This window comes from Anastrepha obliqua, chromosome 1, assembly GCF_027943255.1.
Source record: "Anastrepha obliqua isolate idAnaObli1 chromosome 1, idAnaObli1_1.0, whole genome shotgun sequence".
NCBI classification, from domain to species: Eukaryota; Metazoa; Arthropoda; class Insecta; order Diptera; family Tephritidae; genus Anastrepha; species Anastrepha obliqua.
In genome coordinates, this window is record NC_072892.1 from 39004754 (window position 1) to 39029200 (window position 24447).

General features: G+C 35.7%; 2 protein-coding genes across 4 annotated transcripts in view; both read left to right on the forward strand.

The window, feature by feature from the left end:
- The first annotated feature begins 1468 nt into the window (after window positions 1–1468).
- Window positions 1469–24447, forward strand: part of LOC129236293 (putative tricarboxylate transport protein, mitochondrial) — a 41787-nt gene continuing 18808 nt past the window's right edge. The window contains exon 1 of one of the 3 annotated variants that reach the window (XM_054870593.1): window positions 1469–1523. The gene's annotated coding sequence lies outside the window, so the exon portion shown is untranslated. Of the gene's footprint in view, window positions 1524–9824; window positions 10012–19543; window positions 19669–24447 lie in introns of those variants that run through there. The other 2 variants (XM_054870592.1, XM_054870590.1) reach the window with 2 other exon arrangements.
- LOC129248540 (tigger transposable element-derived protein 2-like) lies at window positions 3402–4082 on the forward strand. The gene has a single exon (XM_054888167.1). It carries the CDS (start codon window positions 3402–3404, stop codon window positions 4080–4082), a length of 681 nt encoding a protein of 226 aa, XP_054744142.1.

Below are 24447 nucleotides of genomic sequence, written 5' to 3' on the forward strand. Positions count from 1 at the left end.
AAAACAAAATTTAATTAAAAAAAAATTTAAATATAAATTTAATTTTTTTTTGTGATAAAAATTTTAGTAAACTTTCCTCTTCCAGTGCAAGAACCCACAATAATAAGCTTCTTAATTATTTATCTTATAGTACAGGGTCCGCCATATAACTTTACGGAATTAAAAATGCTATAAAAAAGAAACTACTCAATATAGGATTTTTCAGTAAGAGCGCTTCAACGTTTGAACATTTTTGAATAAAACACAAACGGTTTGACTTTTTTAACTAATTTTTTTTTTTTATTATCGAGTTTGAACATATACATTTAAGTATGAAATTCGATTTCTTTTGCATGACCACCGCGTGCACGTTTTACGAAGTCCAATCGTTGAACCCAATTTTTGACCACTCTTTTGCATAAATCGGCCGAAATTCCAGCAATTTCGCGTTCAATATTGACTCTGAGCTCACAAATCGTCGCCGGCTTGTTACTGTAGACCAATGACTTCACATAACCCCAAAACGGGACGGCTTGTTATTGTAAATGGACCGTAAAATGGCCGTAATGCTCTTAAAGTAGCAGCAACAGAACTATTATTTTCATAAAAAATTTGCACGTTTTGCAATCGTTGCTCAAGTGCGTAGCGTTCCATGATGAAATGTATACTAATGAGGTTTACAAATGACAAGCGAAAAATAAAAAATATTGCGTCGTTCGCCCTCCCTATCGGAAAAAAGTTGAGGCGCACCTATTGAATAACCCTATATTTTTCCAAACTGTTTTTTTTATTTTGAAGTACAATCCTTCCGGTTAATAACGGAACACAACTTCATTCATATTGGACTTTGTACGTCTCAATGATGTCTCCGACGGTGAACTGATGTTCCTGGTGATTCACGAACACTCTCGGCCACTGCAGCAATATTTTCGGGTGTACGCACGGTTTTTGATCGGTCACGCGTTGGCGTCAATAAGCAGCCCAGGTTCTCTTACTTTTTTCGCAAAGTAACGCACATAAGCTTCATTCGGTGCTTTTCTTCTTCCCATTGCCGTACGTAATTTTCGTACACATTCTGCAACATTACCATGATTTTCAAAGTAATGTCGCAATACTTCCCAGCGCTCTTTGAGCGTATACACAACCATTTTCATTCAGCGGAAGAATAAAACTAATTTTCTATCAAATCAGATGACAGCTAAGTGTTACCATTCTTCAAATAATACCTAGTTCAAATCTGTAACGATAGATGGCGGGCCCTATATAAATAGTAACAAGAACTTTCGATGTCTACTGGGGCTTCACTTCAATCAGCTGTAACTTTCTTCTCAACTCATGCGCAGTAAGGTCTATAAATTCCCTTTACTTGCATTTGTTGCTGAAGTTGACATTTAATACCGTATTACCGTCATTGGCAAACCACTTCTTACATGCCTTACTCTTTGCTACCCATGAACCCAGTTCGTAGGCGTAAGTTATAGACGGCCGGTTGGTTTTGTGTGACGGTTGTGAATTATTAATTTCATTGAGTCGAAAGAAAACAGGTAAGTTTTACACAATTTTAACGACCTTTTAAATAAGAAATTTGACTTTTTATATAATTTTAAATATTCCGAAAAATCAGGCGTTTGCCGTGGCGTATACTTGTCATGGCCTTGGCATTGTGTCAACATTTCTTTTAGTGTTTGCTCCCCACACATCTAATATATATGTATGTATGTCTGACGATAAGTAATATAATATCTATATGTATTTGCATCGTAATTCTACGTGATTTATCAATAGAATCAGAGCAATTTATGTGCATTTAATTACTTTTTACCGGTGTCATTTCACAATCTTCCCTTTGATTGATAAATTTTAGTGCCGGCTAACCGTATAGTAATGCCTATTGATTATTTGTATGTTTTATTTTGTTTCAGTTGAGTGGTATGTAAATAACAGGGAATCGGTGACTTAATTAGTGAGGGTGAATAAGCGAAACTGTATTGTTTACAAGTGAGAGTGATTAATGGTACAAAATTAGGCCAAAAATGTTTAGTGCAAGAAAATTTTAGTATTAAGCAGGGCTTCGGGCTTTAGGGCCTTAGGGCTTCAAGAAGCTACCGATGATAAATTCGTTTTCTTTCACTTAGTTCGAAAAAAGCACTCTCCCATCATGGTGTGAGAGACCGGCATTTCTGATCGCATTTATATTTTGATATACAGTACAATCGTGATAGTCCGACATTTCTTAATCCGACACGTTCGGTAATCCGACAACCTCATAACGTCTATGGATGCAATTGGCATTATTTTATTTTGATCAGTCGTAGCAGAGCAGCAGAGGGGGATTGTGTTTTATTTCCCGGTCACAACGTATTTGTCATTAAATTTGAACGACGCCAGTTCTCTCGCGATTTCTGACGGCGTTGATGTGATTTTTTTCTGTTCCTTCGTGTCGTTATTTTCTGATTTGGTTTTACTTAGTGATGGCATCCACGTCAAACAAGCGTAAACATGCAACACTTACGCTGAATGATAAATGGGCCATAATTCAGCGATACGAGCGTGGTGAAACACCTATTTACCTAAGTGGGATCTACGGAGTCGGGCGAGCTACTATATATGACATAGGGAAGCGCAAAGATAAAATTGAAAAGTTCATAAAATCTGTCGTAAGTCAATCGGGAAACCGAAAAACTTTAAAGAGTGGTGAATTCCCAGAAGTTGAAGAAGCATTACATGTCTGGTTTCAACAACAAAGAAATAGGAACACACCAATATCAAGTGAAATTTTAAAAGAAAAGTCGAAATTTTTTTATGGTAAAATTTTTAAGATGGATGATTTCCGTGCTAGTGATGGCTGGCTTGACAATTTTAAATCCCGTTTCAGCATACGATTTCTCCAAGTGAGTGGTGAAAAGCTTTCTGCGGACGAATCACAAATCGAAAATTTTAAAGCCAAACTCAGAGAAAAATTTTTAGAAGTTGGCCTTACTCCTGACCAGGTCTATAATGCAGATGAGACAGGTTTAAATTGGCGTCAACTGCCGACCAAAACCTTTGTTACACATGGTGAAGTCGGCGCACCCGGTCGAAAGCTCAGAAAAGAACGCTTAACTTTGATGCCCTGCACAAATGCCTCAGGCAGGCATAAATTGAAACTTTTAGCTGTAGGGAAATTCAAAAGGCCGCGTTCTTTTAAAAATTTTAAATTAGAAACCCTCCCTGTTGTGTACAAATCTCAAAGCCGAGCATGGGTTTCACGGGAAGTTTTTAAAGAGTGGTACACCGAAAATTTTGTTCCTGCAGTTAAAGAATTTTTAACAAAAAATGATCTTCCCATAAAAGCTCTGCTTTTATTGGATAATGCACCAGGACACCCAATCGATGATGAAGAAAACATGAAAATAAAAACTCGAGATGGGTACATCGAGATCATGTTTCTACCAAAAAACACTACTACCTTGATACAGCCCCTCGATCAGAATGTAATAAAAACCATGAAAATGCACTATAAAAAACGATTATTAATGGATATAGTGAGTGACGCACAAAGTGACATTTCAGAGGCTTTGAAAAGGTTTGATATTAAAAATGCATTGATAAATTCAGGCTATGCTTGGGATCAAGTATCAACTTCCAGCATTATTAAATCGTGGAAAAACGTTTGGCCAGACAATCCTTTATTAGAACAGTTACCAGATAATCAGGATGAAACTGACGAACAGTTTTTAGATTCTCTGTCTCTGGTTTGTTCCTATCAAAATGTCAAGTTTAGTTCGAATGAGGGACTACCGCGTGAAGACTTAGAAAAATGGTTATTAGAGGCAGATCTTAATGCCGATTTCACCGATGACGAGATAATTGAAGATTTCACGGCAGCTCAAAATGACCCGGAAGATGCAGGCCGCACAAATGACCAGGTTGAGGTGTCTTCGACGCAATTCACTGTCAGCAGTGACGAGGCCACTTTGGCTGCTACGACACTGCTACGCTGGTCACAAGAACGTGGTGTTGATATGGAAACTGTACTCCAGCTTAAGAAGGTCCAAGAAAAAGTGATTGCCGAGTCTTATAAAAGAAAAAAACAAAAAAGTATTCTCGATTACATATGTTAAGTAGCTCATTTCGCTTTCGTAATTCATATTTTGTGTTTCAACGTAAGCTGGTTTTTACATATGTATTTACAATAATGTATATACTTACGTTCATGTTTTATATTAACTGCATATGTATTAAAAAACTAAAAATTTTGCGTGTAATTATTTTCTTTAAGTTTAGAAGTTACGTTTTTGTTCCCCCACCAAAAGAAATATTAATAAAAAGATTATTTTTGCATTATGCATTTTGATCATAATTTTCGAATTAACGTTGATTAAATGGAACCTTCGGTAGTCCGGAATATTTGACAATCCGACAACGAGTCGGTCCCGTATGTGTCGGACTATCACGATTGGACTGTAAAAGATATTTTTTTGTACTATATTATAGGTGTTCGGCAAATAAGTGTTATGTAAGAAGAGCTAAATAACTTCCCAGGTGTGTACCTGGGAATCTATAAAGACTGATAGCAAAAAAGAAAAAAGACTCTTAGCCTTCGTATAGGGGAAAAGCAAGCTACCTAGCTAATATTAGATAGGAGGCTTTCGTGGAAACAAACGATAGATGATAGAGTAAGAAAATCTCTCCACAGCATTCTATACATGCAAAAGAATTGTGGAAGCAAAACGGGGCTTAACCCCGAAAATAGTACACTGGCTATATACAGCAATGGTATGACCAATCTTGACATACATGGCTAGGTTTGGTGGTTGACACTGGGGAAAAAAACTATCGTAAAATGTTTGGAAAGTATTCAAGGAGGTGCATAAACGGGGTTCTGCTTAAGCGGGGCACTAAAGGCTATGGCCACGGCAGTGGTTAACACGTTGAGTGCCACCATACAACAAAAAAAATGGGGTTCGTCCGGCCATGATTTTTTTTTACATAATACAATAGAATATTTGAATTTTTGAATAGGCCATATGATGCCACATTGGTCTCATACCCATAGGCCAAGCAGCATAAACAATGCAATGGCTCTAGTATGGCGTGAATAAACTACTACTAATAGCCTCTATGAAGCAGCTGCATCAGCACAAACCGAAATTTCACACATTATACCGCGAGACCAAGTGTCACCACAAGGTCTGAAAGTCTCTTCGCACTGTGAGACCAACCTGGACTCATATGGCACTCAACGTGTTAATGCCATGCTGCATCTATTACCAATTGAGGTCTACATAAAACAACTAGCAGCAAAATTGGCACTTAGAATCTTCTCACTTTGCCACTAACAGCAAAGGACACGCAAAAGTACTAAAGGAATTTCTCTTCATACTCCATGAAACAGACTTTTGTAACAGAGCTACACTTAAATACATCCTTTTCCACAACTTCCCCAACGACAGAAGATTGAAACAATGGGGTAATGGACAATAGAAGTAGAGTCAGAGTCTATACTAATGCTTTCAAGCTCAATGAACACGTAAGCGAAGGCTTTCACTCTGAGGAGATGAGTGTGAGCATTTCCTTCCAGCTACCGGATAATTGTAGCGTATTTCAAGCTGAAATACTGGCTATCAGGGAAAGCTTGTTGGTCTTAAAGAAAAGTGTCCTCACCACAAGAGAAATAAATATATACTCAGATAGCCAATCGGCACTGAAATCACTACAATCACCTAATATTACCTCGAAGTCAGTAAAAGAATGCATCGACGTTTTGACAGAACTAACTCAAAACTAACTTTAAAATAAATCTGTTTTGGGTCACAGAGACATAAAATTTAACTGCAAAGCAGATGAACTAGCAAGATTGGGTACTACATACCGATCCAACCAGATAAAGCGAACATATCGCACCCTAAATACAAAAGGGTCACAACTCAAAATGTGTCTTCTGCTCAAATATGAACGAGACGTTATCAATAAAACGGTCCGCGGATGACATATGGCAAAAATAAATTTTTTGTTGGATGGTAGGACTGTTATAAGCTTACATGGCAAATTTCAGCGTGATATGTCACATAGTTTGTTTTCTGTGCTACCGTAAACAAGTCAAGCTCGAGTGTGGAAAATTTTGAGTTGTGACCCTTTTGTATTTAGGGTGCGATATCTATACTTCTAGCAACTTGTAAGCTACCAATAGATAGACACACCATCAAATCTGCCAACGTGCTATGGACACCGTTCCTGACCTGTGCAACAGAATACAATAGGATGACCTTGGCCAGAATGGGTAGCATAAGCCGACTGTTGAAACTTCTAATAGGTTCTAATATGTAGGCATGCGAAAGCTGTAGTCACATTGAAGAAGAAGAGACTGGATAACACTTTCTATGAGGGTGCATGGCTCTTCGTAGAAGAAGGTTCAATATTCTAGAAAAAAGTTTTTTGAAGTAATCAACCCAATGTAACGATTTGAAAAGGAAATCAAGGAATCACACCGAGGCGGAAGTCGGGAATTAAAAGTAATAATAATTACATGAGTCGTACATCTTTGAGGTCAACAAAATTATCTTCTTCTCCATTTGTGGTATGCGTCTTAATGTGGCCATAGAAGTGAAAGCACCAACAGTTTTATAGATGAATAACGAAGCTCACTTGGTCTGGAATGGATGGAAATACATCTAGGGCCCCCATCTACATAGTTATCGAGGGAGCTTCTATTAGTGAAGTAGTTGGTATCAAAAATGGGCACTGCCTATTGGAACGCTTAGAAAGCGAATTTTGACGCAACTGCAAGAACCAGGAGGGTTCAATATTTACTTTCTCTGTCACTATCTCGCTTTTGTAAAAATGCAACATCGCTGTTGACTCTTGCTTATTTGGATGTTTGTTTGACTTAACTCTGTGGGCAAAAAGTAAGGTGAATTTATTTGTCAAACTTCGCGGGATTAAAATTTCGCTCTAGTTATTTTTTTCATGAGTTGGCAGCACTGTTAATAACATCTGGGCCAACTTTCATGTGAATGTCATTATCAGTAATATATTTACGCTTGTGTTTACCAAACGACCAAGAGTGCATTTTTCGATTTTTACAATGTCTGATTTGATTGAGCAGAGAAGTGCCATCAAATTTTGTTTGCGGAATGAAATTTCGGCTGCGGAAACGTTTAGCATGTTGCAGAAGGCATTTGGTGATTCGACCATGTCGCAGAAAAATGTTTATAAGACTTCAAAGAGGGTCGAGAACGTGTTGATGACTTGGAGCGCTCCGGACGATCATCGACGTTAACAGATGACCAACACGTCAATAAAGTGACGGAGTTAGTGCTCAAAAATCGTCGGTTGACTGTTAAAGACCTTACTGATATGATCGGAATATCAGAAGGATCTGTGAAAACCATTTTGAAAGATCATTTGGGCCTACGAAAAGTCAAATCTCGTTTGGTACCGAAAACTCTCAATTTCTTGGAAAAAAGTCGCCACGTTGATGTGTAAGAAACAATGCTTTCAGACTATCAGGACAAGCTCAAATGCATCATTACGGGAGAGGAGACTTGGATTTATGCTTACGACCCTGAAACAACCGACCAATCAAGCGAATATCGTGCTAAAGGCGAGGCCAGACCGAAAAGAGCACGTCAAAGTCGTTCAAAAATAAAGGTCATGATGACAGTTTTTTTCGATTTTCGTGGTGTGGTGCACTATGAATTCCTTCCACCTGGCCAAACTGTTAATAAGGAATATTATTTGAGCGTTATGCGTCGTTTATGTAAAGCAATTCGTCTAAAAATACCAGAATTATGGGCCAACAACAACTCTTCGTTTTTGCATCACGATAATGCACCGTCTCACACTGTACTCGTTCTTCGTGACCATTTCGCCAAAAATTCCACGCATATCGTTCCGCAACCACCGTATTTGCCTGATTTGGCTCCGTGTGACTTCTGGCTATTCCCAAAACTCAAGAGACCACTCCGGGGAACGCGTTTCGAGTCGATTGAGGAGATAAAAGCTGAATCGAAGAACGTGCTGATGGCTATACCGGAAATGGACTATTTGGCATGTTTCGGGGATTGGAAAAATCGTTGGCATAAGTGTATTTCATCAAGAGAGGATTATTTTGAAGGGGATGAAATTGATTTACAAGAATAAATAAAGATTTTTCATTTTACAACCAAATTCACCTTACTTTTTGCCCACAGGTATAATCTGCAAATGTTTAGAATATTTTCTGTTTTATTCGGGAGACAAAGCGGCTGCACCACTTTGTAAATTAAGAAGAGAAATTTGAATCCAAACAAGTAGGCCTCGATTGCTAAATTGATCCTTTTAAACCCTCTTTTAGAGTGGCAGCCACTGTAATTTACCTACAGTTTTCTGACGCCTCTGAATGGTGGTTGGTTTTATGAAAAACTGTTGCTTGACGACCGAGGGGACACTGCAAGTAAAAAAGACTATAATTTTGATATTTAATAAATGCGGTGGGTATCGAACACAGTACTTGTTGTCGTTCAATCATTCTTGACCATAACTATTATGCATAAAAAAGATGAACACAAAAGCATTACAAGTATTTTTGACGGTTTTTTACTTTAAACTTAAAGATCGGTTTATATTATTCGAGTAGTCCAGCGCAAGATTACAACGGAATCGTAGTAGGCCCTGAAATGTACTAGTCTTAAATAGTATAATAAGAGATCCAATCCAGTAATTGCATTGGCTATCTCCTGCTGTCACTAGTGAGCCCATCGCAGCGGAGCTGGAATCGTGTAGACGGCCGATTGATTATCTATTATACACTGAACGCTTGTTCTCATTTCTTGAGGATTGATTGTTTTCCGACTGGAGTAATGCCGACAATGAGCTGATGAGATAACGGTGACATAGACATAGTGCAGCAAATAAAGATCCAGTAGCTCCGCCGGCTAGATTACGTCAACCGAATCGATACAAACTCTTCAGCTCTGAAAGTACTCGAAGCGGTGCCTGCTGGTTGTAGCAGAGGAACAGAAAGTTGGAAAGATCAATTGGTTTTTTATGGCAGAAACACATTCGGAGGCTTGCCATTGCCTGCCGAGGGGCGATTGCTATTAGAAAAAACTTTTTCTATCATACCTATTTTGTATGCGTCGACAAATAGTTTAAGTACTATAGTTCTAAGGTACATTAAAAAGGTGGAAGAAGTAGGGTTCCAATTTTGGGTTTTTCTATTTATTTTGTCTCTAAATTGTCAGATTTTGTTTAAGTTACTCTGAACTGTCAAGCTTTGTGTACACATTTTTAGACCAAAAGCAAAAACAACATACATTCATCTTGCTGTTTTGCCCTACTGCTGCTACCTGTTTAATGTGCCTCAGGAATGATACAATGAGACTCCTGCTTCCAAATTCGCTGAGATGTCAGGATCCGAGAATATACAAACAAAAGGAGGGCAGATTACTGGTTTGGGAAGAGGAAGAGTAGGCGAAAGCAATATAAACTACCAAACAAAAGAAATCTTGCCACGGTGTCATCCGCATAAAAGCGCAGAAAAACTGCATTTGGCGGTATTTTTATAATTCGTGCTTTCCCAATTTAACACGCGATATTTCGTTTTCTTTAGTTTGCTTAGTATAAATGTTACAAATCACAATATTATCAAGCCATTCACTGAATTTTTACAAAAATCTTACATTTACATCCCTTCTTTTTCTTTGTTTTGTTCGTTTTTTTTTGTATTATTAACGTGCCTGACGTCACACTTGTCAAAGTTACGAAAAATAAAGTCACGGTTTTCGGAAGCCGCCACCTTCTCTATTCAATTCGCTTTGAATGTGCCTTGGGTAGTTCGAAATTTTGAAATGTTGTCATTATTTTAATATAATTATTTTTAATTGGATAAAATGAAAAAAATACTATTTTTCGTTTAAATAAGAAAAAAAGTTCAAAATTCCTCTGTCTCAACAGTAGCTATGGCAGTAAATCAGTTAGTTGATAAATATACATATACAAATTTCAAAATTTCATTCGTTAAACGTCCGCGGTTAGCCAAAAGAGTCCAACTACTTTTGGATGAGAAGGGTGAGTGGCTTTAGTCTACAATCCTACATATAGACATACCTGTATACAAAAGAAAGAGTTAAAGCTGATAAATGATTGATGTCTTCATAAGTAGAAGATAAAAAGAAGTATCCTGCCACATTGGACTGTGTTAAGAGGATTATAAAGACTAATGGAGGTGTTGTATTATAAGGTGCTTTGGGTATACTGCTCGTAGACAGCGGTACGGTTAGAGGAACCTTTATAAAGTCAATTATTAAAAATAACTTAGTATTTAGTTATGTTTTTGTATAGCTTTGGGGGCTTCGAATAGTTGTTTGGTAGATGGAAACTATCTATTATCGCCAATTAATCGTCTACCAGCCGGACTGGCACTAGTGTTTTCGAGGCCATATTCTTTGCCATATCAGTGGAAGTGCTAAAAATGGGAATTCACAATATACTCGTAAGAACTAGTTTCATTTTGTTAGAACGATAATCAAAAATGAGGGTAAGATACAAAAAAGAAAACAGGAACAATGAAAATAATCAACTGAAATCTAATCTACCAATCATATTTAAATCTCCCTCACTTCTACCATAATAAAGCAAGGCTCGATTCAAGCGATGCGTTTCTCTTCATGGACGTGTCGAAGGATCTGCATTCTATCCTCATTAAGAAGCTGAGTGCATGCGGTATTAAGGGAACACTTTTAAAATTCTTTTTAAGCTACCTTACGGGAAGGAAATTATTCGTTAAAATAGCATCGTCTAAATCTACATTATTAATTAATGCTTGGTCTGGAATACCCCAAGGGACTCACTGTGGGCCAATTCTTTTCTTAATATTCATAAACGACTTACCTAAAATATTTCAATATGTAAAATGCTTAATGCTTGCAGATGATGTAAAGTTATTTTTACAAATCAGCTGTATTGAAGATTGTTCCAATCTTCAAAAGGATCTCAAACATCTTCAAGATTGGTGTACCATGAACCACCTACACTTGAATACCGACAAATGCTGCGTGGTTTCATACAGGAAGAAACCTAATCCATTCATCTATAATTACTTTTTGAACAATATTATACTTAGTAGGAAAGAGGAAATCAAAGACTTGGGCATAATCTTCGATTCAGGACTTACGTTCTCGAAACACATTGATTACATTATCTCTAAAGCTTTTTCTATGATTGGATTTTTACGTCGTAATACGGAAGACTTTTCAGATCCCTTGACTTTGAAAGCACTCTACGTCTCCTTAATTCGAAGCCGACTAGATTATTGTTCTCTAATATGGAACCCATTCTACCAATGTCATATAAATAAGATTGAAAGAGTCCAAAAAGTCTTTACCAAATATGCGTTGTGTAAGCTGCGCTGGCCTAAAGGGCTCCCTAGTTATATAGGCAGACGCAAATTGATTGGACTGCAAAGCCTTGAGGACAGACGAGTCTACTTTTCGATTCTCTTCGTGTATAATCTTTTAAATTTCAATATAAATTGTTGTGAGTTACAGAGTTTAATTACATATCAAACAAAGCACCATGATTTAAGACAGGTTCGTTTATTTGTAGATCAACGGTATAGAACTAACTATGCCCTCAATGAACCAATGGTGAGATGCATTCGATTCTGCAACAATTATCCTAGCCGAGACTTTAGACTAAGTTTCTATAATTTTAGGCAACAATTGTTTATAATCTTTAACTAATAATTAAAAATTGTCTAATATAGTCTGTAAGAATTATTTGTAGACTGAATAAATAAATAAAAGTGGACGATCGTTAGAAATGTGATATGTACCCAAGTTAGTGGCAGCCACTTCTAGTGTCATAGCAGACATAGCAGCAGGTATATGGTAAAAATTTAATAGGTGTAGTAAAGACACGCATACAAGCCATAGACGCATCAAAATATTATATAAAAACAAAAAAACTCTAAAAACGTGCGGATATTGGTTTTATCAAACGTAGTTAATTTATCAACAAACAACACACAAAAGTTAGTCTCAACAAGTCGAATGGCACTATCTTCAGGACCACCCACTCTTATTACCGTGTAGGTCCCAACTACTAGGTTGTTCAATAAGTTTTGCGGTAACACTATGTTGGATTCCGGGACATGAAGGACATGAGGGAAATGAAATGGCTGATGACCTTGCAAAACAAGGAGCAAATATGCAACTTACTGGTCCTGAGCCTTTCTGTGGACTAACAAAAGGCCACATTAATGAATTCGTTAGGAAATGGGAAGAAAGAAAACTTGCCGCACACTGGCTAAACTGTGCCGGTCAGCGTCAAGCCAAACTATTCCTAAGTCCCAACAAAGGAATATCTGACAAGCTACTCTCACTAAGCAGAGTAGATCTGCGTCTTTTAACAGGATATCTTGCAGGTCACTGCAGCCTGAGGTATCATCTAAATAATATTGGTTTATCCGAGACCAATATCTGCCGCTTTTGCGAAATGGACATAGAAAGCTCAGAACATGTGCTTTGGGAATGTCCTGCGTTGGGCAGACAAAGACTTCGCCACATTGGTGGTATCGTAGTATCTCCATGCAATCTTTGGAACAACAAACCCAAAACTGTGCTAAAATTTCTAAAAAGCCTAAAACTCTAGGGTTACAAAATAGGCCTTTCACAATAGATCAGCTCTGGTCGCAGTGCGGAATGGCCTTCTAATAATAATAATAATAATAAGTTTTGCGGTTCGATAAGAAAAACTATTTTATGGTTTGAAGGGAAGGGCTGCAAATACGCTTCCACAGCTGTTATGACCTCATTATTTGATGAAAAACGATTTCTATGCATGAGTTTTTCTTGGAAGTCTGAAAACAGATGGAAGTCGCTAGGGGCCAAATCTGGTGAATTCGGTAGATGCTTTAGCAATTCGAATTTCAATTCACGGATTTTAGCTATTGTCAAAATGCTCTTGTGACACGGTGCATTGTCCTGATGAAAAAGGTTTTTTTTTCTTTGCCAACTGGGTCTTTTTACATTAAGTTTTTCCTTCAGCTGGTCTAAAAGCGGCGGATTTCTGAACACGAACTCTTTTCGGAGCCAAAGTACCGGGTTCACACCACCTTTTAGTCTTTGTTTTTTGATTTAGGATCATAGTGATAGACACGAATTTCATCCGCAGTGATGAATTGATGCAAAAAATCCTCTTTATTCTTTCGAAAACGCACTTATAGACTAAGAGCTGGCGGCCGCGGAGGTACTACGATAACACCTCCGGCTAGAATTTTGAGAAGTGGTTGGGAGAACCATGAAGCAGTGCCATTTGCAAGAATTTTGCTCAAAACCCCTGCAAAAAAGACGTCAGACAACTTAAAGTTGCAAAAAAAAGTTGCTAAAAAAATTTTCGTACCTCCGGCTGAAAATTTGTAGGCTTACTGTTTGAAGGTCACAAATGCTGTATATAAATCGTCAGACGTTCTCACATATTATAGTGGGTACTATTTTAAGTGTATATTTAAATCGTCAGACGGAAATACCGCTGCTAAGTCATCCTACAATATCCGTGAAGTTCCGGTCTGCCGGAATTTATTTTTGTTACCTCCGTCTGACATTTTTACATACTATTGCAAAAAGCATTTCAAGTACACATTTAAATTGTCAGACGAAAATACCGTTGCAAAATACCTCTGCGATATCGCGAACTTCCAGTCCAGATTGCTGAATACAGTTTCTTCATTTATTTAACTTATTGAAATACTTTGTTGAGTTACTATATGCAATAAAAGAATATCAATTGAAGGGAAAATTTTACGCATGTGTCGTACATATAAAAAGTAAAAGATTCTTCGTCTGAATAAAATAAAAATGTTGATTTCGGTGTATTGTAGAGAATTATTATTGAATAGTTTGTGCGCTTAGTAAGTTGGTTTAAGAAAAAAAAATATTATGACTAAGTACATGACACAAAAAAAAATAATTTCATCCCAATCTTATTTGAAGAAAAGTAATTTTTTTTCTATTTTATTTGTAAAAAAAAATAATTTCATTTCAATCTTATTTTGAAGAGTAGTAGTTTTACTGTTGCTGAGAAAGTCGCATTCGAATGTGTTTTTGTTCCATTGTTAGCGAAACCCAGTACTTCAGCCAAAGTATTGCTTACACTGCTCAATGAGATCCCTAGGGCTTCTACTAAATCTCTTTGAGTCACTTTGTTGCTGTTTTTGGACGCCCCTGACGTGGAACGTCTTCAAGTCTTATACGACTATGTTTAAATTCAAGAACCCATATTTCTGCTGTATTAATTGATTGCGAAAAGTCCTTACCCACTTTCAACATTCATTTATGAATTTCCTTTGCTTTAAACCTTCCAAAAATAAAAATTCAGTCACTGCAGGATACTTGATCTTTTCCATTGTAGAAAATACTGTGAAAGAATGAAATGCCAAATTGAAACAAATTTTTCTTACGTTCATATGAAAGGTGTACCAACGAGGCTATTAGGCTAATAGCAACACCCTTTCTTTTCGAACCGCAAAACTTTTTAAACAACGTAGTATATCGATGGTTTTACAGACAGTATGGCATTTGATGCAGCACTGCTAAAATCAAAAGCTTCCATAGCATATTTAAAAATTGTATACCCATCACCAGCACAGTATAACGAAATAATGGCCCACAGTAGCCGTATAAGTTTGTGCGTATGTATAACAACATCAAATGATAGCAAAAGTGTTTTCTAACAGCGCGAGTTCCATAGCAGGAAATAGGTTAGGTTAAATGGCTGCCCTTGCTGGGGCTCACTTGAACAAATATGATAGCAGGAAATAGCAAATCCATGAAAATATTTCTTATGAAAATCAACTGCAGTTCGGACGTGGTATAAGACAGTAAATCCCTCCGTTTGCAGGGAAATATCAATACGCATAAAATAAATTGGAGTAAAATCTCGGCGAAACATCTACCCAAAGAATGTCGGCAATAATTATAGTTATAGTTTTTTGGAAATGCATTTGTCAATTTTAAGTAATTTCATGGTATCAATGTGCTCTGGCACTGAACAGAAGTGTCAAAAATATGTGTTGTTGTTGTTCTTGTTGTACCAGCATAAACATTTCCCATACATATACTGTGAATGCCGCTGGAGTGACAGTCCTCGAATATAAACCGACAGACGGTTCTATTAATTAATATCAATTAGTTTTTTATAAAAATAATAATATAATAAATAATATAAAATAAATATTATAAAATAATTAACTCTATAACTAAGACCATATTATCCAAATTTAAAATTTCGTACAAGATTTATAAAAAACATTCGAAAATTTTCATAAATTCCAAACTTTTTAATATTATTAATTTAAAAAAAATTTGGTATGCAGTTTTATATCTCTTTAAATTTTAGTATAATAAAGTTATCATTTGAAGTAGCAAAATTATCTTTGATTTTTGATAATTTTTTTCCCTGACGCTATTGCGTATTTTCTCCACAAAATAAAAAAATGACGTGTATTCCCTAATCAATTGGGTGAAAACAATTTTTTTTTTTTAATTTTGATTGAAAGGTTCGAAATTTTGTTGATAATTTGTCGAATTTTAATAGCTTACAGATTTTGTATAAAGTTTGAAATTTGAGTTTATGCGGAAAAACGACAAGGTACTCAACGACAAAACTCAAGGTACACATAACTTTGCTCATAATGGCGCTCTTTCCATTAGTTCAGGTAGCTAAAGTAAATACATGAAAGCTTTCTGCGTCAATATTATTCGAATATGCTCATGGCTATGTATATTTACTTACATACATACACATATGTTATATGCCTCAATCTCATGGTGATCGCAGTATCACAGTTTAAACATTTCCAGTCCGCTTTTTAATACACTCTTAGTAACGACGTTCTCATTGAGGTTTCGCGCTCTTTAGAAATTAGAATATTTTTATTTTGCCGCTGCAAGCATGAATTGCTGAACTTGGACCGGTGCGCCAACGGGTGATTTGCTTCGTAAAATGTGTGTACTCATGTGCACATACAATCTATATGAATACACATATGCATATGCATACATACAAACTTATTTGAGTATTAATTTCATATACTAAAGCACACATGGCTATCGGAATGAGCGCAACTTGAACTCTTGTTGACATTGCTTTCTTTATGAGTATTACTTGGCGGGTATTTTGTTTTTTACACATTTAGATGAGAGTAGGCAAATACAGCTGTGTTCATATAATAGCAGCGTTAATCCGTTAGAGGCTAAATTCGTACAAGAAATATAATCTATTTGATGTTGACACAACAATCTCTTTGAGGAGTATTCCCTGGAATATGGTAAATTACTACTTGGAAAGGAATGGTTTTTCTGGATAATTCATTTAATCCAAATGTAAATTTAAGTCTTTTAATACTTACTTACCTTAGGTTGGGTTAATTTGTAGAGATTGTGCACTGTGGTTACGCACTCAGTCCCATAGCCCATTGTGACGTCGCATGGAGAACATGTCCCGATATCTCTTAAAACCAACGTGAAATGTCCAAAAACTGCAGTGCTGTGATCTTCGAACTCATTAAAGAATGGTTTACGGTGTGTTGAATCTTTGTTTTGAAAGAGCAGGACAGAGTTACAGAAGAATCGTCTTTTTTTTCTTCTTCATTTAGACACCTTCTGCAGAAACTTTGTGTTAATGCGCCTAGCCTCTGGGAATATCAGTGTCTCAATATAGCAGAATTATTGGGGTAAGATTATGCTTATTTTACCGTTTACAAATGTTGAGCAATATCGTGGTTAATTAGGAGGTTGTCGACTGCTTTATGAGGCATTTTATCGCTACCTGGCTATCAGTGCAATTGTAGATAATATCTCCAGGTATCGCATAACACTGTCAAGACAGAGTTACAGAAGAATCGTCTTTTTTTTTCTTCTTCATTTAGACACCTTCTGCAGAAACTTTGTGTTAATGCGCCTAGCCTCTGGGAATATCAGTGTCTCAATATAGCAGAATTATTGGGGTAAGATTATGCTTATTTTACCGTTTACAAATGTTGAGCAATATCGTGGTTACTTTGGAGGTTGTCGACTGCTTTATGAGGCATTTTATCGCTACCTGGCTATCAGTGCAATTGTAGATAATATCTCAAGGTATCGCATAACACTGTCACAGCTTTAATTATTGCCATCAGTTCAGCCTGAATACTCAAAATCTTCATTCTCGTTCGAGAAATCCTTTGCAAGGAATATATTTATAAGATACAGTTTTCTTTTTAAAAGTTGTATTTTAAAAACTAATTTTCGAACGTGTCATATAAGAGATGTACAAACAATAACATTACTATATTTAAATTTCCATGTAACAAACATATAATATTAGGAAGTTTTGTTTCTTTACAGGGCAACGTAGCAATTTTGTTATGTTTTACAAATGTTATTAATTTCATTAACTTTCGCATGAAAAACAGTATCTAATACCAGTGGAAGATTTGAGTTATTCCATACAAACATAGAATCTATAAAAATGTATGAATATTTCAAAAACAAAAATGTAGTTTTATGTAGAATTTTGCTGAATTCTAGTGTTCTAGATGCTTTTTAAGTGTTCCTTTTTTTTTGTTTTTGTAACATGCTAATTTCATATTTTGCACCACCCATGGAATACCGTTTAAAGAAAAATAATATTTATCTTAAAAATTAGATAATGATTCTTTTTTAAACGCTCTTGAAGTTATTTCTGCATAATCAAATATGGCATTTAAAATGAGCCTTTGTAGTTTGTATACTCCCTTCTAAAGGGTGGTTAAATTTCAAGGGCCGATGTTGAATGTGAACCACACCTAAACGTCAACGACACCGTTGGACTTCTTTCTTTGAGGTTATTTGAAAGAGAAGGTGTACGTCGATAAGCCAGAAACAATTCAAGAGCTAAAGGATGAGATAATTCGGCACATTAACGGCATAGAACCTCAATTATGTCTCAGCGTCATCGAAAATTTGTTCCATACGTAATTGAGCCATACTTATATTATCATAATAAAGAGATGAGATAAACATTTCCTAAAAGAATTGTATTTTATTCAAAATCAACACCGGCCCTTGAAACTTAACCACCCTTTATTTGTTTTTCAATATAAGATTATCCTTTAATAGTCACCTACGTTTAGACAACACCTTAGTAGACTTTATGTTTTTTTAATTGAGTACTGTTTCTTCACCATTTGTTCTGATCAAAACGTTCAGTGTGTTTTCATTTCGGCTCGGGTGCTCTAAGCTTGACTTCCATTTTTCTTGTGCTATATAATTTACCACTTTATTTAAGTTATTCAATCAAATTCCATAATTCCTCGTGCGATGTTTTTGATTTTATCTACCGACTACTTCTTGAAATACACTCAAATTTGATAATAAGAAATTTGATTTTATAACATTATATATATATATAATTGGCGCGTACACCCTTTTTGGGTGTTTGGCCGAGCTCCTCCTCCTATTTGTGGTGTGCGTCTTGATGTAGTTCCACAAATGGAGGGACCTACAGTTTCAAGCCGACTCCGAACGGCAGATATTTTTATGAGGAGCTTTTTCATGGCAGAAATACAGTCCGAGGTTTGCCATTGCCAGCCGAGGTGCGACCGCTATTAAAAAAATGTTTTTATTAATTTGGCTTTCTCCGAAATTCGAACCAACGTTCTCTCTGTGAATTCCGAATGGTAATCACGCACCAACTCATTCGGCTACGGCGGCCGAATATATAACATTAATAATTAATAATTTTAGATGCCGCATTATTAGTTTTCCCACGCTCCCAGCAGATAGTTTTGTTTCTAAAGTTTAGATTTTTGGTGCTAGTTTAATGTGGAGAATTTTAGTGCTTAAACTTAGTTTAAGTGGAGAACAGATTTAAACTTACAGTGAAATACTGGCCCTAAAGGATCTTTTGCGTAGTAAACGCAATGATAATTAGATAAAGCTCAATTTTATGATTGGACAATCTATGTGCCGAGTTTTTTTGCCTAATTTTAACCATTTTATCGAAGTTATTTAGTTAGATTTTGATCAACCTGCTACTTGAAATTCAGTTATTTTAAGTATATTTTTTTAAACAAGTCGAATATTTCAAAAATTAAGAAAATAATTTGAATATAGGACAACTTTTACGGAATTAATTTCCAAATAAAAAAAAAAAAAGAATCAACTAAAGAAATTTCATTATTAATTCATTTAAAAACTAAACTTGAAAATTTAAAACATTTTGATCTGTTTGTTTGATCTTGAACTGGTTTTGACAAGCAATCGATAGTAAAATGAACCTAAGTACATACATTAGTACTTAATAAATACATATGTGTTTGAGAGCAGGCAAGGAGTAAAAACTTTAAGTACATACTGATCAAAGCAAAGCGTTGCGTTGTTATTATTATGAGCACCACTGTATACATACGTGTATGTATGTGCCGTATGTAACTAGTTGTGATTTGGAAATAAGAAAGAGCTGGCCAAGACTCACAAACCGACATACATACGAGTATGTGAATATTTTTTTATAGTTAAGCTTGTGTTAGTATTTCCATTCGCAAATCGAAGTGGCGACCACAGCAGCAACAGTAATTTTTATATTGGACGAGCACAGTGTATCGTACGATCGCCAACGCTTGCGGTGCGTGTTTCTGGATTATTGAAGCGCGCGCATTTAGTACGAACGGATTTGAAATAGCCATTGGTACTCAATTTTGTGAAGGTACTTACAAAGTTCTTGTGTGAGAAGTAGTTATCCTCAATTTTCCGAAATTTCTACAAAATTTTTAGTGATAGCGCGTTTTTGTTTTGCCAAAAAAGAACTTAGGTTCTGAAATAATAAACGATTGTGATTGTTTTATAAACAAAATAAGTAAATTGTCAAACCTTAGATTGTGTGAAAGAGTTACATTGGTGAAAAATAATACATGGGAACTCTTTGCAGTTCCTCTTAAATTTTTTTTATTTAGACATATCTACCATTTTGCGCTGAAGAATGCATTTATATACTGTATAAATTTACTTATACATACATATGTACAGAAGGTATATAGAACATATTAAATTTGAATTTGAGTACATGTTTGACATTCATTTATTTATTTATGGCTATTGCCGAGCTTATCCTGTTTAGACACTTCGTCGTGGTAAAAGTCTACTAAAAAACTGCTATTTACTTCTTAGGCAATCACTTCATATTTTTACTTATATAATATATGTATATAGAACTTGGCGTACCTATACAATTTGGTATCAGTAGAACAGCTGACTTGTTTTTTTTTTGCCATTTAGTGATTTGCATGTAAAAATGATTTAGTTTTGTTGTTGTTGTGTTTATCTTTCTACATTCTGATTGAAATTCTGACATTCACACCACCAAATTGCGAATGCAAAATATATGTAAGTTTTGTTTTTATACTTCTGCTCTCGCCTTGTGCAGATTCACCTTGATAACAGCATTGAAGAGGCACCGGAAAGAAAAACTTTACTCGCTTTCAATCGAGAACAAAATTACTCGATTAAAATCGGGAATTGAACCATTAGAACATTTTTTTCACTTTATCACCAGCTGATTCTATACTTTTATTTTGCCAAAAGCCTAGAGCGGTGTTACCCTGAGAGTAATTTTTAAATCAACTTTTTGTCTCTACTCACCGCCAAAAGCGAACGGTAGCCAAACAATTACAAGAATCCAAAACAGAAGTCCGTAGATACATACATACATACCATATGTACATATATACATTTTTACCGTATTATTTATATGTTAGTATGTCAGTGTCACAATTCCATGCAATGTTTTCCGCCAGTTTTTGTCGCACAATTGCAAGTCTTTCATTAAAATATTTACAGAGAAACAAATAGAACTTGAAAACAATAGAAATAAGTGTCAATAAGATAGAAAATGTTTGATTAAAGCAGAAACCCTGCTTCATTATGGCAGTACTTTGTTGTTGGTTTTAGCCCCATACTGTAACAAATGGTTGCGCCTTGCATATCGTTCATTTATTGCTATTGTGTGGTGACATTTGATATGCACATACATACATATGAACATAAAATACAGTGGAGAAAAAAAACAATCCCCTTAGTAGAAAGTGGCACTTCTTTGGCCATAGAACACGCATTCACGCATTGAGCTCACCTTGGTAGACACCACTTGGACCAAATAGAAACAAAAAATTCCAAGTGAACAGCTGAGCAATGACTACGTCAATATGCATATGTATCTATAAGTAAAAAAAAATACCAGTCTAACGGTTAGACGGGATAGAAGTGAAACCTTCCGTAAGACAAACTGAGAGAGAATGAGACGAAAGCAGCATTAGGGGCGGGATAATTATAGGTTCATTATAATATTGCTATAAAGTTCATATTTTATTTTCTTCATTTTATTATTATTCATCCTCAATGTTTTCAATTTCAACAAATGATACGAGTGGCTTATGATAGCTAAAATATTATACAAATGCTTTGGTTTCGATGTTGTCAACATATCTTTGAAATACCTCGTCAATTGTTGTTTTTGATCGTGTTGTCGATTCAGTGCGATTGTTACACATTTTTAAATTGAATGTTGTATTGAGAAAGTCAATTGAAGGAACCGCTGTGTCTAATGCAAAATTTACGTTAAAATCGCCACTTAAAATCATTGGAACTTTATCGTAATCTTTTCTAAGTATCCGCGATACTTCTGGTGTATACTTTATTAAATTTTCGTGAATGAATTCCGTGATGCTATTTATTGATTTTTTTTTCTGTCGATATTCACGACACTTTTCTGCATTGTTTTTCGGCATAATTGCGGTAAATATTTAAAAATGAAAATATTTACGAATATAAAAATACACACGCGGGTGCTATTATGAGCGTCCCCAGCAAAACCTGCGTGACCGAAACTCTAACACAATTACACATATGCACTCGTATTTGTTTGAAAATCGACTTTTTTTTTGGTTCTCCGTCACCTTTGGAAAATGTGTAAACAGTAAGCAAACTTTATTCATATATTTTTCCTCATTTTTGCATCAGTAAAATTAAACAAACGCCGTAGCCGAATGGGTTGGTGCGTGACTACTATTCAGAATTCACAGAGAGAACGTCAGTTCGGATCTCGGTGAAAACACCAAAATTAAGGAAAACTATTTTTCTAATAGCGCTCACCCCTCAGCAGGCAATGGCAAAACACCGAGTGTATTTCTGCCATGGAAAAAAGTTCCTCATAAACATATCATAAAATAAAATAAAATAACTGTATAAAAAATTTTTTTTTCTTGTGATTCGAACCAAGAATTTTGGATCGGAAGCTCACATTGCTAGCCGCTCGGCTATCGCGCCATGCTGTCGGCGCTGGCCTAAAAGTTTTTAGTTCGTCGCTACGTTTATATCAACATATAATATAACACTTCGTAACTAAATAACTTTTAGGCCAGCACCTACAGCATGACGCGGTAGCCGAGCGACTAGCAATGTGGGCTTCCGGTCCAAAATCCTTGGTTCGAATCACAAGAAAAAATAAAAGTTATTTTTATTTAGTTCGTCGCTACGTTTATATCAACATATAATATAATGCTTCGTAGCCAAGTTGGTCGCTTTTTTCGTTTCACTTTTACCCAAATCACTCCCAACGATTCTAAAGAAGTTTTCACTTCAATAAGTAAAAGTCAGCATCACGACTACCGTATAGGCAGACACATGAGCTTGTGCACACATACATATTTACAAAAAGTGAACATATTCGTATTTATGTGCAAACATATACATACAGATATGCATGGATATTAGGCTGGTTCTTAAAAGCTCCGAACTTTATTTGTAAGTTTTACAAATATTTTTAAATAGTTCTGAAAAGGAAGTGGTGGCCTCGAGTAGCATATATCGGTACTTTATTGCAGAAAGGCCCTATCTCATATTTTTACCAAAACGGGTTTTCAACGGATTTTGATCTCTATATACAAATCTACAAAAAAAAATAAATATTGCATTGCTACAGAAATCAATTACCGTTGCATTATAAGCCTGGAAACAAGTTAAAAAAAAGGTTCCTAGTTCGGATTAAATTTTAAATTCTGTTTTTTACTTCTTCTATAAAGGAAAAAATCTGTTAGGCTTTCTAATGGGTGTTCAATTTAGAGTTATCGCGCTTAGAATTGAAATAAAACAACGAAAATTCGAATTGATAAAACAATCTTTATTATTTTTGTGTAGAACCATTCATTCATTCGCAACTACGCCGTAACTCGGCCATCCGTAAGCACCAATTTTGAATGACTCGCTGGTTGACTTCGGTCGGTGTCTCGTGAATAACTTTAGTTATGTTGGTTTCCAATGCCTCTATTGAAGCTGGTTTATCCACAAAGCATTTACACTTCACATGCCCCCACAAATAAAATACCAAAAGCGTGATATCATCTGTTTCATCCACTGTTTTACAGGCTGTATGGCAAATAGCGGTTTCTTGTTGGATCAAATGTTGTGGAAATTACGAGCTTTAATTTTCGCCATCAAAAAGTCGTTTATCATGGCGCGATAGCGCTCTCTGCTACATTGGCGCCAGTCTCGTCTTTGAAGAAATATGGGCCGATGATTCCCCTAGACCATAAGCCGCACCAAATGGTTATTTTCAATGGATTTAATGGCTGTTCCTGAATGGCTTTGGGTTGCTCTTCCGGCCAAATACGATAATTTTGCTTATTGACGTAGCCATTAAGCCAAGAGCGTCGATTTTCGTAATACAATTGTAGGATTTGTAAAACGTTGTAAACGTACGTCTTTCCGCGATGAAATGTCAAAGAATACTGAAAAAAATTATGTATTTAGTTTGACAGTAGTCACACGTGATTTGTCAAAATAATCTTATTGGAAAAAATACCTCCAATCTGATCACCCTTTACTTATATATTAAGAAAATATGTATGTATGCCCATATATACTCCTCGCTCATGATTACGCAGAAATTTTGAATTGGAAGGAGGGCTGTACAGTAGTCAATATTGGAACATTTACCAAAATGGGAAAGTGAAATTAAAGAAATTAATTACAAGAGCAGTCAAAGTACTTTCCGAAAGCCACGACCAAACAGTGACTGACTAACGACTTGAGCTTCCAGATAGCTTCCTAAAATTTAATTTTCTATCGATTTATGGATATAACCTTTTAAAAAGGATTCTCGAACAGGACGAAAAAAAAATTTAAAAAGTTACACTTTCGGTTGGGCACTTCGGGTCTGGCTGGACCACTATGTGTTTAAATGCATTACACTTCATTTTTACGTATCGTAGGTATATTTTTAATTTATTACCTTTTTCATGGGTTTTGGCATGCATTGAGCTCCCTACAGAAGCAAAAATAATCGCTGAAAAAATTTGGTTTGGGAAAAAAGGATTTTTGTTTCATTCTTTACTTTGACTCATTTGGAAGAAGGTTGAAGAAAATAAAGTTAATAACAAGGAAGTTTATGGTAAATTATGAAAGGATATTTATTTATATAAACATTGATACG